We start from the raw sequence: 15,863 nt of genomic DNA on the forward strand, positions 1-15,863 counted from the left end.
TCTGCATAGAGACTCCTCTGTAGAACCATCCAAATATAAACAACAATCTACCACCTAACTGCAGAAATTTGTTGTAAAAACAAAAATAAAGCGTCAGATGGTTTCAAGAATGCAGCTTCCAATCAAAGCTTGGAAAAATGTCTCTAAACAGCCTGCAGTTGCAGAGAAAGCGTGGCGGTCTAAAACTATCTGAACGTAACGGGCTGACATGTAAAAACGCCTCTGATGTGCGCAGGATGTTCTAATACACCAGTTCAAAGACGGCTGTTGTTCTCCTTTCACACTTTGATGGAGTATAAAAAAAAAAATCAGCTTCATGAGGATGTCTTCTTTGACATGTTTTACAGATTGGCAGCAGGATCTGTATCACAGTAAAATTGTGCTCTGATAGTTTTCTGAACGACCTTTTGTGAAACTTTTGAGAGTCTCAAAAGTTTTAAGACTCTTTTCAGTAAAGCCTCTAAACCCAAACTGGATCAGAACTGTTTCCTAACTGTGAGACGCGTCTCAGATCCTGTTATGGCATAAACTGCAATATTTGGTTTCGGCTCAGATGTTTAGAACAATTAAACATCAATTACATGTCATTCCAAAACTGAGTTATGATTGGGAGTTTAGCTTTAAAAACAGCTGTTGGTGAATTTAAAATGCTGTTTTTGCAAAAAAATAAATAAAAAATACTAAATATATTGATTGCAGACATAAAAACATTTTATAACCACACTCACAAAAAAGTTAAAAAAAAGCTTGGTAGAAGTATTATTTTTACTTTTGCAATAACTGTGAGGATTCTGTGGTTTAGCTTGGTTTTGGGTCCTACAACACCAGTTCCTGACAAGAACATTTAAAAGATCCCTACTAAGGGTGTGATGATAACCGCATGATGAGGTCATCACCATGGTGATCAAAAATCCCACACTGTCACAGCTCTAATCCCTAACCAAATCTGGAACATTACCAGGAACACATTCATGGCATTAGCAGAACAGTTGAATTTAAATAACCAATTTGCCTCACCCATTCCGAAATTATCATTAAATAAATATTTCTTCTTACTTGACACTTTTTCAAGCAGTCTGCTGCCTAACATAATCTGGATAAACGCGATGCTTCTGTGGTTTTCTAGCTGGTGTTCAATAAAAGTGGATTTTGTAGATCGAACCCCTGAACCGTCCACTAATCTGCTTTAGATGAATGTCTGATGGCTTGAATGAAGTGTGTTTAATCGATCTAGAACTGGAAACACCAGCTGAGCTGAACCGCTGAGAGTAGAGGTTTATGTAACAAGGAGGGTGGGGCTTACTAATTTTGGTGTTTTTAAAATGTTATTTTTAACATGTCTCTGATGATGGAGGACGTGTGTGTGTGTGTGTGTGTGTGTAGTAACAGGTCGATCCAAAAACCTAAAACTTCTTGGCTCTTTGAAGTGATGAAGATAATGATGATTTTTTTCTGAGGCCACCTGATTTTTTACAGTGTTCTAGTACCTCAGGAAAGGGTGGTCCCCGCATATGATGACCACAAAACTGGTACCCACAGATAATGGAAACAAGTATGTGTGTGCGTGTGTGTGTGGGTGTGTGTGTGTGTATATCTATATATGATATGGTATAGATATACAGGAAATTAAGCTCACAATTGCATTTCTGAGTATTTTCAAACCATTGTGAACCAGCAGCAGACAAATAACTGCTGCCTGTGACGTAGAAAAGTACGCTGGGCGGGCTTCAGTATCTCTGGTCTCTGAGTGATATTATACATGTTTTGGTGTAACCGTTTTTTCTGTGTGAACAACACTAATAACTTGTTGGGGCAAACCACCCATTAAAATCATTGTATCTAAACGCACTGAAAGGAAAACACCATACCTCTTCTTTCCACTTATATGGAAACCTATGTACACAGATATGTCGAGCTCCCACTGAAAACATTTCCAAAGCTTCATGTTTGTTCGATGTCACCTCCTATCCTCTGCCCCAAACCACCAGTCTACTTATCTAGAAATCAGTTCCCTCCCTCCCCACCTCCGTCACATTTTTCTCCCCCTCAGTGAAGCTCACTTTCCCTTTTAGTCTCTAGTTTCTCCTCCATTTTTTTCACGGGTGCCTCCTGCGTCCTCATCTCAGCGCTCACCTCTCGCTGCAGAATCCCTAGCTGAGAGTCCTGTCCCTCCACTGGCCTCTGACGGCGCGCTGACATCCAACCATGTTCTGGTGGGAGATGCTGACAGTTAGAAAGGGGAGAAGCACTCAAAAGGAGGGAAGCGGTTTTTTAAAATTTTTGGTTTGCATGCTTCTACGTGCAGCTATGCGGTTATGATATCACAAGCAATTATAGAGGCCTCCAACCCTGCAAGTCCATTAATACTTGAATTAACACATGCTTTCATTTGATATTGGAGTCTGCAATTACAAAACAGCAGGGGGCGGAGCTTTTGTCTCGTGACTTTTAGAGGTTTGCTGCAAAGGTTTCTCGGCTGTTTACTCCGTTTTTACAGCCACACTTTTAGAAGTTAATTTTCTCAGGTATTTACAAGCCTATAACATTTAACAAACTACTTTATTTAGAGGGACAAACTCTGGAGAAGCATGAAAGCTGCTGAAATTATCATCACTTCTCTCTCATTCCCTTAAATAACCATGCGTGGGTGCTGAAGGCAAGTATGGCAGATCAAGCCTTTTTTCTTTTAAACTTATTTCTAAGCACCTTTTGTTTTCTCTTCCAAGTTTGGCATAGCCTGAAGATGTTATTTACCCCCATTTGTTCATTTCATAACTTTATTTTGTCCCATTTTTTTGTACTTTGTGAAGTTTTTGTGATGCTACAGCACACATTTGTAATTTTTGAAAGCATCTCAGGTTTAGTGTTTTCATTCTTGAAGGAGTGGAACATGCATCATTTACTCTAAATATGGTTGTTTGATTTAAAATCATTGAAAATGAGGTAATTTGTAAATATTCTCCACTTCCAAATGAGGAATTTGAAAAAATGTGACGCGAATTGGGGGTTGCACTTCGAATTCCCCCAAAGTCGGCTTTGACTTTTGCTTAATAAAGCTGCCTCAGGACCTGACAAATAAAAACCTTCCTGCCAGCCTTCATTCAGCACAGAAGGGATCCTGAAAGCTGCAGCTCCTGCTTCGGATGAAAGTGCTCAAACGGCTCCCAGTAATTCTCGGTTGTAATCATTATTCCAGCCAGTTTTTTTTATTTCATTATTTCAAACTTTATTACAGAAGCACATCGCAGTGGCTGCCAGGTATATTGTTTCACAGCTACATTTGCATAAAAAAGCAACAGGGGGGCTGTGCAGGTCTCTGTAGATATTTCTGAGGGGAAAAAAAAGATTCCTGCAAGTTATTCACCTGACGTACAGGTGTTGATCATAAAAAGCTCAAATGAATTCTAATTTCTACAGTATAACTGTAATAATTTGTCAAAATTAATAACGACTCCTTTAAAATCCTGCAGAGCATAAGAGACCTGGAACATCACCTCTGTCCTCGGTAAGATTAAACGTTTACTTGGAGGTGTTCCTGTAATTGGTGTCTGGCAGTTTTGGATGACGGGGAAATGTCAGATTCAACACTCATTCATTCATCAGTCATTTTTCAGAAGTGCAGATTTCAAAGAAAAAAGAAAGCAAATAAAAAACAAAACAAAACAAACTTTAATAGAAAATCATTAGATATAACTGGCCTAGGGTCATAGGATGTGTTTGTAAAGCATTTTCCCTTAAAGATTTAGTTTTTCTTTATCACAGTCATTCTGTCAGTACAATGCCAGGTCATTAAATTAAAAGTATATTTAACGTTTATATGCTCTGAACAAAATTCACAACCAATCAAATCAATGCAGGAGTCCTAATTACTTACTGTGAGGCGTTTGCAGTCTGACTACTGGGAAAACTTTCAGTCACTTAGTTCGAGCCCCACAAATTAAAAAATGAACAGAATATGTAAAATTCAAGCAGATTTCTCATCTCGGTCAGCTCACTGTTCCTTTTCAGGATTAAAGATGTGGAAATTTGTTAGGAATAAAAAAAGGACATCAGAAAATTCACTAAAAAATGAAAGTTTAATTTTACTCAAAAATAGAAAATGAACAAACTGGGCCCTTAAAAGAGGTCAGCAGAATCAGAACCAACTCAGGCAACACATTAAACCTTAACTAAACCAACTGAACAGGCAAAGAAGAATGACCTGACCAGAGGACTCACCAGGGAAACATACAGTTTCTGATCAAACCCCCTGACAAACATGAGGAGACTCGCAACGTTTGACAAAGGCTACACACAGGAAAAACTAAACGCAAAACGTGTTTTTTCACTGGAAAAACAAAAAAGGTTAACAAATTAATAACAACCAACAGGAGAAAAGCAAGAACCTCCAGGGGCAGAACCTCAGCCATACTCTTAGCAACCAGCATCATCCCCAACTCAAAAACAGGCGATTTTAATAAAAAATGTTAAAAAAGAAGTGATGAAAACTAAAAACTAAATTTAAAAAGAAAAAGAAAAAAAATGAAAGTGTATGTGATAGGAATAAACACATAGAACACAGAATAAATGTAATAAACAGAAGTAGAGTACAGTAGAGAGCGCGCAGACATTCAGTTGTCCGGTTAGCGAGCAATCACTTTTACCACACTCCAAAGGAATCATAAAAATAGATTAAAAGGTAAAATAACATTAAAAAATTGATGTGAATATGTGTATTAAAGAATGAAGAGATGTAATTTGTAAACTTTATTAAACTGAAAAAAGTGTGGCTTGGTGAGTCGAGAACGGAGGAGGAAGCAGGTGTTCATCTGGACTCCTGGTCCATTTAAGGGGAACAATTTAAGGGGGGCAATGAGCGGTTTGACATCTGTTGCTGCTGGATGTTTCCTCCGTCTTCGTTTTCCAAACATTTTCCCAGCTTGTGTTGAAACTGGGACGTCCAGTGTCCATTTTAAGTCAACAATCAGAGGTCCTGGGTGAATTTTGGGCGTTAACGTGCAATAGGCCTATTTCCAGAGTTCAAGTATCTGAATGTTGGCAAAGAATTGGCGTTGCATCGACCAATCAGTAACTCAACTTTGGCAGTGACGCGTTGATGATGTATTCAGTAGGTGGAGTCCAAAACCAACGTGGAGGAGAATCCAATCGTTCTTCTCCTGATCTTTGATAATTTTTCTTACTAGTATGACCATATATGAGACCATTATATAAAGATCCTCTAATTTTTCTCTTTTTATTTTTCTATTTTCCCTACTTGGACAAATGTGGGACAACAAGTCGTCAAACTGGCTAACAGAGAGACGGAAGTACTCCCAAAAGCGGCGGTTGTTCAGATGCAGCTCCTGCAGATGGTGAAGCTCACCGTACTGGGAGAGTCTCTGAATGATCTCATGAAGACGTGATTACCAATACTTTTGTGGAGCTCTTCAAAATTAATCCACCTGATCTGTCAACATCCTGTGTCTTCTGTGGATTGACTGTATTTACAGCTACATTTGTAAAGATAAAAACTTTTGACAGTAGCTCCTCCCACATGGGGTGGGAGCGTCAAGTTTGTTAACATTTTTGGACAAGCTTCAAGAAGCTAACGCCAAAAGAAAGGCCGAGGACAGGAATTTGACTCACAAAAAGGATCTTATGGTAACATCTTTAAAGGTATAACTGATCACAATCTAGCCAAAAATAAATTATTTGGTTTTGATTTAGGAGAAGTCGGGTCACCCTAGTACACCTGATTGAGGACCTAATCACTCACACCTGTTTGGCATTTAGACAACCTATATAGGTCCATCACGCCATCCAGCCATTGTCGGTTCGTCTGCTTCCATGAGGGACTCACCGATCATATCGAAGGCCTACGACAAAGCCCCCGCCAAAGAACCAAAGCCCACGCCAAAGAGTCAAAGCAAACACCAAAGAACCAAAGCCCACGCCAAAGAGTCAAAGCAAACACCAAAGAACCAAAGCCCACGCCAAAGAGTCAAAGCAAACACCAAAGAACCAAAGCCCACGCCAAAGAGTCAAAGCAAACACCAAAGAACCACAGCCAACGCCAAAGCTAAACCTCTCTTCCTCATTCAATAAATTTCAGAACTCCAAACTAAATCCCTGTCTGCTTTTTGGGTCCAGCTTACTCCAAACCTAACAGATGCAGTTGCCTTTCACCCAAAACTTGAGTCTTATTGGGTCTAAATGGAGATAAATGTTGTCAGCAGCTTCTGCAAACATAACACAGATTTTTATTTTACTTTTATCTTAAAGAAAATCTGTGTTCTCAGTAAATGCAGACTAACCCTTGCTGTGTTTTTAGGATAGATTGCACCATCAGATTCTGACATCCACATGTGTGAGAGAGTGATGCCCTTGTCCTATAAAGAAACAAGAAACTACGAAGAAATGCAGATGCAGCGTGCCAGAAAAACAGCGAGAAATGAAAAATGGAGCAAAAACAGAAACAATTGCGCGAATGAGAACCCATTCATCATAAATATCATTGCTTCCTGACAAAGCACTCTTCACGCTGGAAGAGTTTGGCTTCGCCTAACAAAAAAATGGACTTTTAAAAGTGCCAAAAGAAAATAAGTTTTAAGGTTTGACTTATGCAAAGTAACCATCGTTAAATCCTACAGGATTCCTCCGATGTCAGTCTTTTACTCCCTTTACGGAGTGGGGCAATTAGACCTGTGAACCAGCGCTTCACTCCCATCTCCTGCCATGAGGAAGCCGCCTGCAGGTTATTGCTTCTTCGTCATACGGCTTTTGTCAGCAATTCCGATTAGCCCACTTTATGCAATTTGAATCTAAATTAAACCATTCATCTTGCTGCATGCGTGCATTTATCCTCCCCTTGAATGATGTGGTAGATGTGAAGTGAGGGAACATTGAAATTGAATGCAGGGAGAACGGAGAGGATTCCCACTTTTGGCTTTGAAAAACGCCTGTCGGCGAAGGCAGGCGGAGCGGGGGTCGGAGAGGGGACTTTGAGCTCCACAGAAAAATCATCCCTTTGACTTTCCCACTCAGCATATGAAAAGTTCAGGGAAAGTAAAACATGAAAGACAGAAGAAGCTGGAGGAGTGGGGTGGGGGTGACTAGTCAAGAGTCAAGAGGAATCAGGGAGGGTTTGAAAAGTTGGTTTGTGCTTTGATAGAAACATGACGCATCACTCACAGATGGAAATTGCGTCGTGTTTTGGCACATTTAAAAAAAAAAAGCTTGTTAGGTCTTTTATTCAAAGTCTTCCATACTCAGAACTGAGGAATGCCTGCAGTCCCACTTCAGCAGTCCCCTTTTAATCCCTCCCCCTGTTAGAAGGAAGCCCCGCCCCCTACCCCTAAAATCTGTATAACTTAATTCAGTTGTTCATCTTCTAAACCCATTTTGTCCCTTTCTGGGTCATGGGGCTGCTGGAGCCACTGGTGGGCAAAGGCAGAGGACACCCTGATGATACCAAATGTAAGGGGTTGGGGCTCTGGGAATTGTAGTTATTGGGGAATTTAAAATTTTTTTTTTTTTTCTCTCTTAAAGTCAAGAGAATACTTACATAATGAGGCGATTTGATTATTTTTTTTACAACTAACAGTTGTAAATTTTGAAAGAAAAATGGAAATGGTTTCCAAAGAAAAATCCATTTAGCAGAATCCTTAATTTAAAAACAAAACATTTCTACTTCATATTCCCATTGTCTTATTTTATTTTTAAGTCATAAATCACAGCTTGTTTTTTAATAAAAGCAAGAAAACAATCCTCAATTAACTTACTTTTTATTTGGTGTTGCAGTTTTGTTCTGTGGCGAATTTATTCCATTCCTTTGATGGAATACTTCAGTTCTGTTATTTCCCATCATGTGTTCTCTTCTGTTGTGTTCTTTTTGTTTTCCTGTTCTGCGGTCTGTTTGTGAAGAAACTTCTGAAGCCAAACAACATTAAAGAAAAAAATTAGAAACCAGGCTCACCTGGATGCTGAGGGAATCCTGCGAACAGGCTGCCTCTGCGGCGATGAAGATGAGACGTTGTTCATCCAACAAAAACACTACTTTATCTCTAATTTTAACATTCCAGGTCAAAGGAAAGTTTACAGAACTTTACCAGAAAGAGGAAGATTCATCGATTTAGTTTCCTTTGCTCAGATGACCAGGAGCAGCTTTAACTGACTGCCAGTAATAACGGAAAAGTGTGAAACTTAAGAAGTGAAGATGGAACAGTTGTGAAGTTAAAGATGGAATAATCGAATGGCGTGCACAAATGTGCTTAGTTCAGGATGAGTTAATTTACCGTTTTATGACTCACGATAAGAAAGGTATTTTGTGAGCGTGAACCTTGTTAGAAAAGAGAAAAATGCGATTAAAAATTAGCATATATAATAACTGAGAGCTAATTAACAGTGTGAATTATTTTGTTCATGAAGGACAGTGAAGGTTGTACTGTTCATTTCCAATTATCCTCCTCAATGTCACCCCATTATCCTGAGATAATATAAAACACAATGGCTTTAGAAATCTGCAGGAACTCTGCTTTTTATTTTTAATTTTTTTATTTTTTTTATGCACGCTTTAAAAAAATACATTTTTGGCGGAGGTGTAGCTGATTCTCTGAAGTTAACCTTTCTGGAACAGGTGGTCTGTGCAGTGCTGGTTACCATGACAACCTGCCCCTCTTAAAACTTTGTCAGCTCGGAGCTGCAGGAAAAACCTGAGTAAATACCGAAGGCGGGCGGATAATCCACTAATCTCGCTTTGTACACGCGGCCTCTGGCTCCACCGCGCCGCTTGTTTTGAGTGAAAAAGGAAGGAAATAAGCGAGCAATGACCGTGGTCATAAACTGAAGGTGTGCCACCATTCAGGTGTTACGAGCTGCTTCGCTTATGTCAACATCTAGTAAATTCTATTTAAACATCAACTTTCTCATTTGACAGAAAACCTGTTATAAATTCAAGGTAAACTTGTTGGTTTTTATGCCAAGAAAAAGCCTAATAGATCAATCTGTCACACACAAAGTATTGAAATCAGTCATGAAAACGCCAATATTTCAGTAAAAATAAACTTGGTTTTTCTGGTGTTTGCAGAATTGTTAAGACTCAGAATGGCTGTCTAAGATCACGATGATGTTTTTTCAAAGCCTTCATTTTATGAATTTTTCATGAAAATGCAGCTGTGTTTGCGGATCACTGCAGAAAGAAGTAGCCTTAAAATACGAACAGAACATTAACCTTAAGAAGAACCTCTTTAAACTAGTAACATGTTCCGTCCAAGTCAGTTTTATTTGACAAGAAGATCTTACATTTGAAAAAATTGTTGTCAATGTTAACTGTCTGAGAGGTTTAATAGGGCTAGTGCATGTTTTGCAGTAATTTTTGTAATAAAATAGTTAGATTTCTCATTAACAAATTTCTTTAACACAGGCAATTTGAGGTTTTTTGAGTGTTAAATTGAGTTTTGGTGTTGTAAAGAATATAAAGTAATTTTTGGCTCATTTAAAAAATAATTACCTTATTTATAGATCCTAGCTCTTAATGAGACTGAAAATTCTGAACTGTAATGATTTTGAGAAAAGCTTTTTGACACTGTAGAACGTCTGAAAACAAGGTTTGAAGTCTTTGCAAGTCTCAGTGGTTTGCAGTGTGCTGAGGCTTTTCAGCTGGAGGTCATGAACTGGTTATTGATATTTTTCCTTTGGGAGTTTCTATTTATGATTCTGTCATCAATATTATATCATAAAGGACCTGAAACTACCCACACTATCACACTACCACGGCCATGTTTCTATTGTTCTATCCCTGTAGAGTCCAAATGGAGCAGAACCGATTTCCTTTAGAAAGAAATATCAGAAATTCAGAATATTAGTGCTTGAACTCTTTAAAGTCCCACTCCCATCATCTGTTGGTCTATTTTCATCGCGTTTACAGTCGCCTTTTGATATTGATTATGCCATTTTTAGACACAATCCCCAAAAAACTGTGTTGTTTTCTAGGACATAGATTCTGCAGAGGGGCGGGAGTTCATCAGAAATTCTCGTCTGAGTTTTGGGGGGAACGTTGGCGTAGAGCTACCCTGCCCACCCTTTCACTCCCCTATTTCAATGATTTGCTTTGAAAAAAAAAAACCCCAACTCAAATTCAATTTTCAGCTACATTTTCTTAATATATGTTCTCCATCATCAGAAAAAGTCCACAAGAACAGGTTTAAAACCCCATTATCATCACGGTGGGTCTTTCATGGATCCGTAGTATTTGTTAAATCATTAACTCCAACATGAACAGACTTCAGTAAGGCCTGCATTTCTTTCCCTCTGCCATCTTCTGCTTTCTTCATGACCCCCTGGATGAGTCCTCCTGCTGTTCCCGGACCCATTTTGGTCGCTCGTTCTTAAAGTTCTCCGCAGTTTTCTCCGTGTGTGCGTGATGGATCTCTGTGGTTCTTTAGAGTCTCACAGCTGCAGAAATGTCTTCATGACCCTTTCAGACTCCAGCGTGTCAGAGACTGTTTCTCATCTGCTGTTACCTCTTTAGCGCTGTGTGATGTGGGTTTTCATAAGTCTTTCAGCATTCCTCCTTTTTTTTTGTCAAACAGTTTCTTGGGGGGAGAGTATTTTATATGGTATCATATTTTTTGTGTTTGCGGTGAAAGAGGAATATTTTAAACATACAAGTAACGGGATGTGTTAGAAATTGATTTAAACTTCTACTGTAGTTTTCTTCCATTTTCTTTGATGTGTCTCTCTCTGCTTGTTTTTCTCTCCGCTGTGGTTTTAATTTCCCTCCAAGAAAGTGCACTTGTTGCATTGGGCTGTGCTGTTTGCACTGTGTGTAGGTGGGGAGAATAATAATGTTACTGGCAGAAGCAGAGAGAGTTTACCGAAAAACAAAAAAAAAAGTGCACTGGAAGTACTGAAAGTGCTTTTGCTCAAGTGCGTCCAATTCCACGTGTTAGAACAACTGTTTATGATTTCTATCTTCTCGTCTTGTTTTTTTTTCTTAGAGCCAAGAAGAAGACGAAGCCGTTGAACCTTAAAATCCACAGCAGCGTGGGCAGCTGTGAGAATCTGCCCACGCAGCGCTCACCCCTCCACACCGAACGCTCTCTGCGATCCTTCTTCTTCCCCACTTTCATCCCTTCTACACCTCCTGTCCACGCTGAAACGCCCTCTGCAAGTAAGTGACATGCTCAGACAATAAACAGACTGGTGGCCGGTTTCAAACCCGTTTTGCACATTTTCATGGAGGCTTTGAATGCAGATCTTGCCTGGAGTGCAGCTGTATTGGAAATGCAACATGTGAGAATGACGGCTTTGCTGTAATGGCTGGAGGAGGCGTGCTGCCGCACACTGGCAGCCTTATTGGCTAACGCATTATGGGCGACCTGCAGAAGCCATTAGGCTGAGGAGACGGGGGGAGCGGGGAAATAGACGGTAATGGAAGTGTTGTCAGAGAAAAAGGAGTGATGCATGGCCTTCACTCCTGTTTACGGAGACAATTGACTGGTATGTAGGGCGCCGGCATGCATATCTGCTGGCAGAGGCATGACGTGCAATAATTACTCATCCCATCTCAATATATTCCTGAAGCAAAGCTAAAGGCAGAAAATAAGCAATCAAAGGAGTAAAGTTTGGGTGAAGAGCTGCTTTCTGCTACTTTACATGTGTTTTCCTAATGTTGCAGATAGGAGATGCGCACGCAACTCCAATGAGATTTAACCCTCAAACAGGTTATAAGCATTTATTTTATTTAAAGAAAGATCATCATCTTTTAAGTGTCAGACGAGCTGTTCCAAATCAATTGTTGAGGTTAACTTTGAAGTTTTGTCTGCTTACCTTTTGTGTTTCTTGTTTTACTAAGGCTGGTAATTTTTTCATCAGCAGATCAAAATAAATAAAAAGAAACAACAAAAAAAGTCACTTTGATGATTAGAATCTGTGTAATTGGCTTTGTTGGAGCCTGTTGCTACCTGCTGAAGGTATTGCTTCTCTTTGACCTAAAGACAACTTTTTCTTGATTGAAAAAACTGCCCCCAAAAAAGTTATGTTGTTCTGAAGAAACCAGAAATAGACTGAGCTCTAAAGATGACGAACAAAGCATCAAAGCCTAAATGATGGAAGTCAAATCTTAAACATTACAGCTATTTTTTAGTTTGGAGCTTAAATAAAAGCAAAAAAAAGTCAAAGTAACTACAGAAGAAAACCTAAAAAAGATCATTCATGACAATTTTGAGCTTTTTCTTATTCCGTCTTGAGCCGTGAAAACCCCAAAAATGGTAGAAATGATAAAAGACGTGTATTTTCTGAGCAGCTGATCAGTCACTAAGCGATGAGTAAAGGCAAACAGACGCTTTCTGGGGTTCTTATTTTAGCAAAGCGAGTTTGTGTGTAAACGCTTGCATGACTCTGTGCGCCAGCGTTCACCCGGTCAGCCAGGATAAATATATGTCCGCGTCTATGTTTAGGATGTGAGTGCCGTACGTCAGGGCCCTTCAGCCAACGGCATTAACACTCATCCCCGTCCGTCGCATGAAAGAAAACACAGAGGATCCACGAGACCGCCGGGCCGACTGAGACCACACGCTGTCTGTTGAAGTTGAGTCAGAGGCCCTCGTCAAAGCCGAGCCGGCAGCTCCGTCCTCAGACTCCAGGATGTTTGTCTGCTGAAATGATATGATCACACTTCAGAAAAACACCACACCAGCATATCCTCGCTCCTTTATTTTTGGGGGAATGAAGATTGTTGCTTTCAAGTCTGCAGATGTTCTGATGGATTTTGACTTTTGTGTAGATCTCGATGAATCACGCTCATGTGGCAGATTTTCCATCCAGTCCTGAGTGATTTGCTCTTCAAAGACCTCACACATGCTTTTTTCGACTCTGTGCCGTGAGAGTGAGCCTGTCTGACAGCTCCTTGGCTGCGCTCGAAGTCGCTCATCAAAAACTCTGTATGAAAGAGCATTATCCAGCTTACAGTGGAGCGAGCAGCAGATTACTGTTTGGGACAGTCACTGTGTGGATCGCTGTGTTTTTCTGTCACTGCTGACAGATGAAGCTCGCAGCCCAGACACGGGACTTTTCTGTGTCATTGTTGGGAAAATTCAGTGCAACAGACATTTTGCATGAATTTCATTATTTTTTAACAGAATGACAGATGCCTGAATGTTCATGGAGAAAGACACTGGTGACAAAAAGGAATACAAGGACTCGTTAAAATATTCTGATTAAAGTTCTGTTGGCGCATTTCAGGAAAAGATCAGAACAATCAACACGGTGGTGGTAGTGTCATGATGTTGGTTGGTTTTTCATCTTCAAGAATCGGAAAATTTACAATTGATTCACAAATTTGTCCCATTTTTCAGAAAATACGGAAATAGCAGGTCTGACCATCTACTAGGGATAGGTACTGTTTGGATTTTAATAGTTGCTGCTACTGATTTGTTTTTCTAATGGTTTCTTTTTTAATGCTCAAAACGATGCTTCAAAAAATAGATTTGACCTTGGTTAACCCACGAGGTCAAATTTGGTCCTCGCTGTTTTTAGTTTTTATTTTCATTTCTTTATTTTATTTTTATGATTTGGCTTCTGCTAATTGCTGCTTCCCCAAAAGGTACAAACAGAAACGGAATTTCTTCAATTAACTTTAAAAGCCCTGAAGAAAATTGTTGATGGGTTCTCCAGAGTGAAGTGTGATGAAGCAGAGCCGCACAGCACTGGACTGGGCCTGAAGTGCTTTATTTTATTCTTTCTGACAGTCTTCACTTCCTTTTCTAACACATGCTGAAGGAAAGACCGCTCATCGCCATGGCGTTGGTCTTTTTTTGGAGTATTGTACACGCCATCAGGTCTCTGATTCCTTTGCTGTGAAGTACAGCAAAACTTTCGCTCGCTTCCACTTTGGCATTTTTGCCCGAGAGGGGAAGAGAAAGAAGGGAATAAAATGATTATTATTATACCATTTAAATGTATGCTGTAGTCCATGACCAATGAAGTACCGGTAATTTGGAAGTTTGGAAACAAAACCACCACGAGATTTTGCATTTTTCAAAGTTTTTAACCACTTCTTGTTTTGTCTATGAAGACTCTCATTCATCCAGGTTGGTTCCATTGTAGTAGGTTTAGGGGATGTCATCTGGACTTGGTTTTTTAAAGTTAGAAGACGTTTCGCCTCTTATCCAAGAGGCTTTGTCAATTCTGAATTAGCTGGTCTAAGAGCTGTTATATATATGCGCTCATGGGGGAGGAGTCAGACCTGAAACTGGATGGTTTTGTCGACTTAGCCTACATGGTTTCGGGTCGTTAAGAGTCCTTTGTCCTCAGCTGGGGGTTGGGGAGCAGTGACCCCCTCCCCAAACTGGTCATCTCTTTCAGCTATTAACGACCCAGGTGGAACTGGTTTGGTTTGTTTAGTCATCAAAACACTGCCGTAGATGGATGGAAGAATAAACCTGAGACCACCATTCTTATTACGAGAAGGTTTATCCTTCTTGACAAAGATGGCTTCTTTCACTCCTCGCTCAAACCATCCTTTCTCTCTGGCTAGAATTCGGACTTCACTGTCCTCAAAAGAGTGGTTTGTGGCCTTCAGGTGGAGATGCACTGCAGACTCAGGTCCACTTGGGTTGGCTCTGCGATGTTGGTAAAGCCGCTTGTGTAGAGGTTGTTTGGTTTCTCCTATATACTGTTCATTGCAGTTCTCTTTGCAGTGGATAGAGTACACAACATTACTCTGTTTGTAGCTGGGAATTTTGTCCTTTGGATGAACCAATCCTTTTAAGTTTTTCAGACAGGCCTGAGATATATGGAATTGAATTTTTTTTCTTTTTTTTTCCATATAAAATGGACATGGAAGCATCTAATGTTTGAAACTTTTACAGATGATGAGAAAAGTTCCAGTTTTGTCTCATTTTTCTAAAGGATAATCTCACAGCAATTTCGAGACTTGCTTTTTTTTTTTTTTTTTTGCTTTCAACAGTAGCGTCCTCTTTCGACTCCGACAGCCAAGGAAGTTTGTGATCTGATTGATGAACTTTGAGCTAAGAGTTTATCACTGCAGGTCTCCTCAGTTTACATTTCTATTCTCCATGTGTTCATCTTCGCTGCTTGGAGATGCTCTCACAGCCTTTCCCGTGAACCTGCTGTTCGCTGTTTTTATTTATTTTATTTTTTTCCAATCTCCTGAGATGCTTTTTTCTATCTGTGGTCCATTGTGTGGAACACAGCTGTAGTCACCTTTAAACTGACTGACTGATTACAGGTTTGAAGACACCCGTGATGCCGATGAAAGGACACGTCTGAGTTTAACATGGTGACATTTTCAGCCTTTGTCCACCTTATTTTGTTTTAGTGGGTTTGATTTAATTTATAACCAACATTTTCTGTCCATATTTGTAGTTTGCGCTCCAGGGTTTGCTTCCAAATTGTTAGTAATTCATCAAATATTTCCTTTTCCCCGCAACATTTCACTTTGCAACCCAGTGCAACTAGAAGTCAAAGGAGCAGTGACACTCCCAGGCTCAGTATTTGATGAGCTGTTCTCATTAAGTCCTGCTCCTTTTTCCTCTTCACATCATTGCTGCCAAAAGCTTCACTTTCGGCTTAATCAGTTGTCAGGACTTTTTCCCAGAGTGCATCAGTCTTGTTTAGATGTTAATTTGCAAAGTATAGAGGCTGATGCCGGGACACAGGAAAGGTTTTCCTATAATGAAGCCCATAATTGTGCAGGTGTAGCTGCAGAGGAGTCTCTCTCTTTTACACAAACAAGGTTTTAATTAGCTTTTTTTCAAGTTTGCAGGCACTTTTCTCAAATGTATCTTTGAGTTCCCTCAACTTTAATTTGACTTCAATTATTTTAACACTGTGATTTGTACTTTAGATGCAATAGTTTCAAA

General features: G+C 39.8%; 1 protein-coding gene across 5 annotated transcripts in view; it reads left to right on the top strand.

The window, feature by feature from the left end:
• ksr2 (kinase suppressor of ras 2) overlaps nt 1–15,863 on the top strand; it is a 126,355-nt gene that overhangs the window by 43,592 nt on the left and 66,900 nt on the right. For all 5 annotated transcript variants that reach the window (XM_023958217.2, XM_023958216.2, XM_020705590.3 and 2 more), the window contains one exon: nt 10,977–11,149. In XM_023958217.2, the coding sequence (XP_023813985.1) occupies nt 10,977–11,149 (173 nt within the window). The remainder of the gene's footprint in view (nt 1–10,976; nt 11,150–15,863) is intronic.

The sequence above is a fragment of the Oryzias latipes genome, chromosome 9 (assembly GCF_053564925.1).
Source record: "Oryzias latipes strain Hd-rR chromosome 9, Olatipes_Hd-rR_3.1".
NCBI lineage: Eukaryota > Metazoa > Chordata > Actinopteri > Beloniformes > Adrianichthyidae > Oryzias > Oryzias latipes.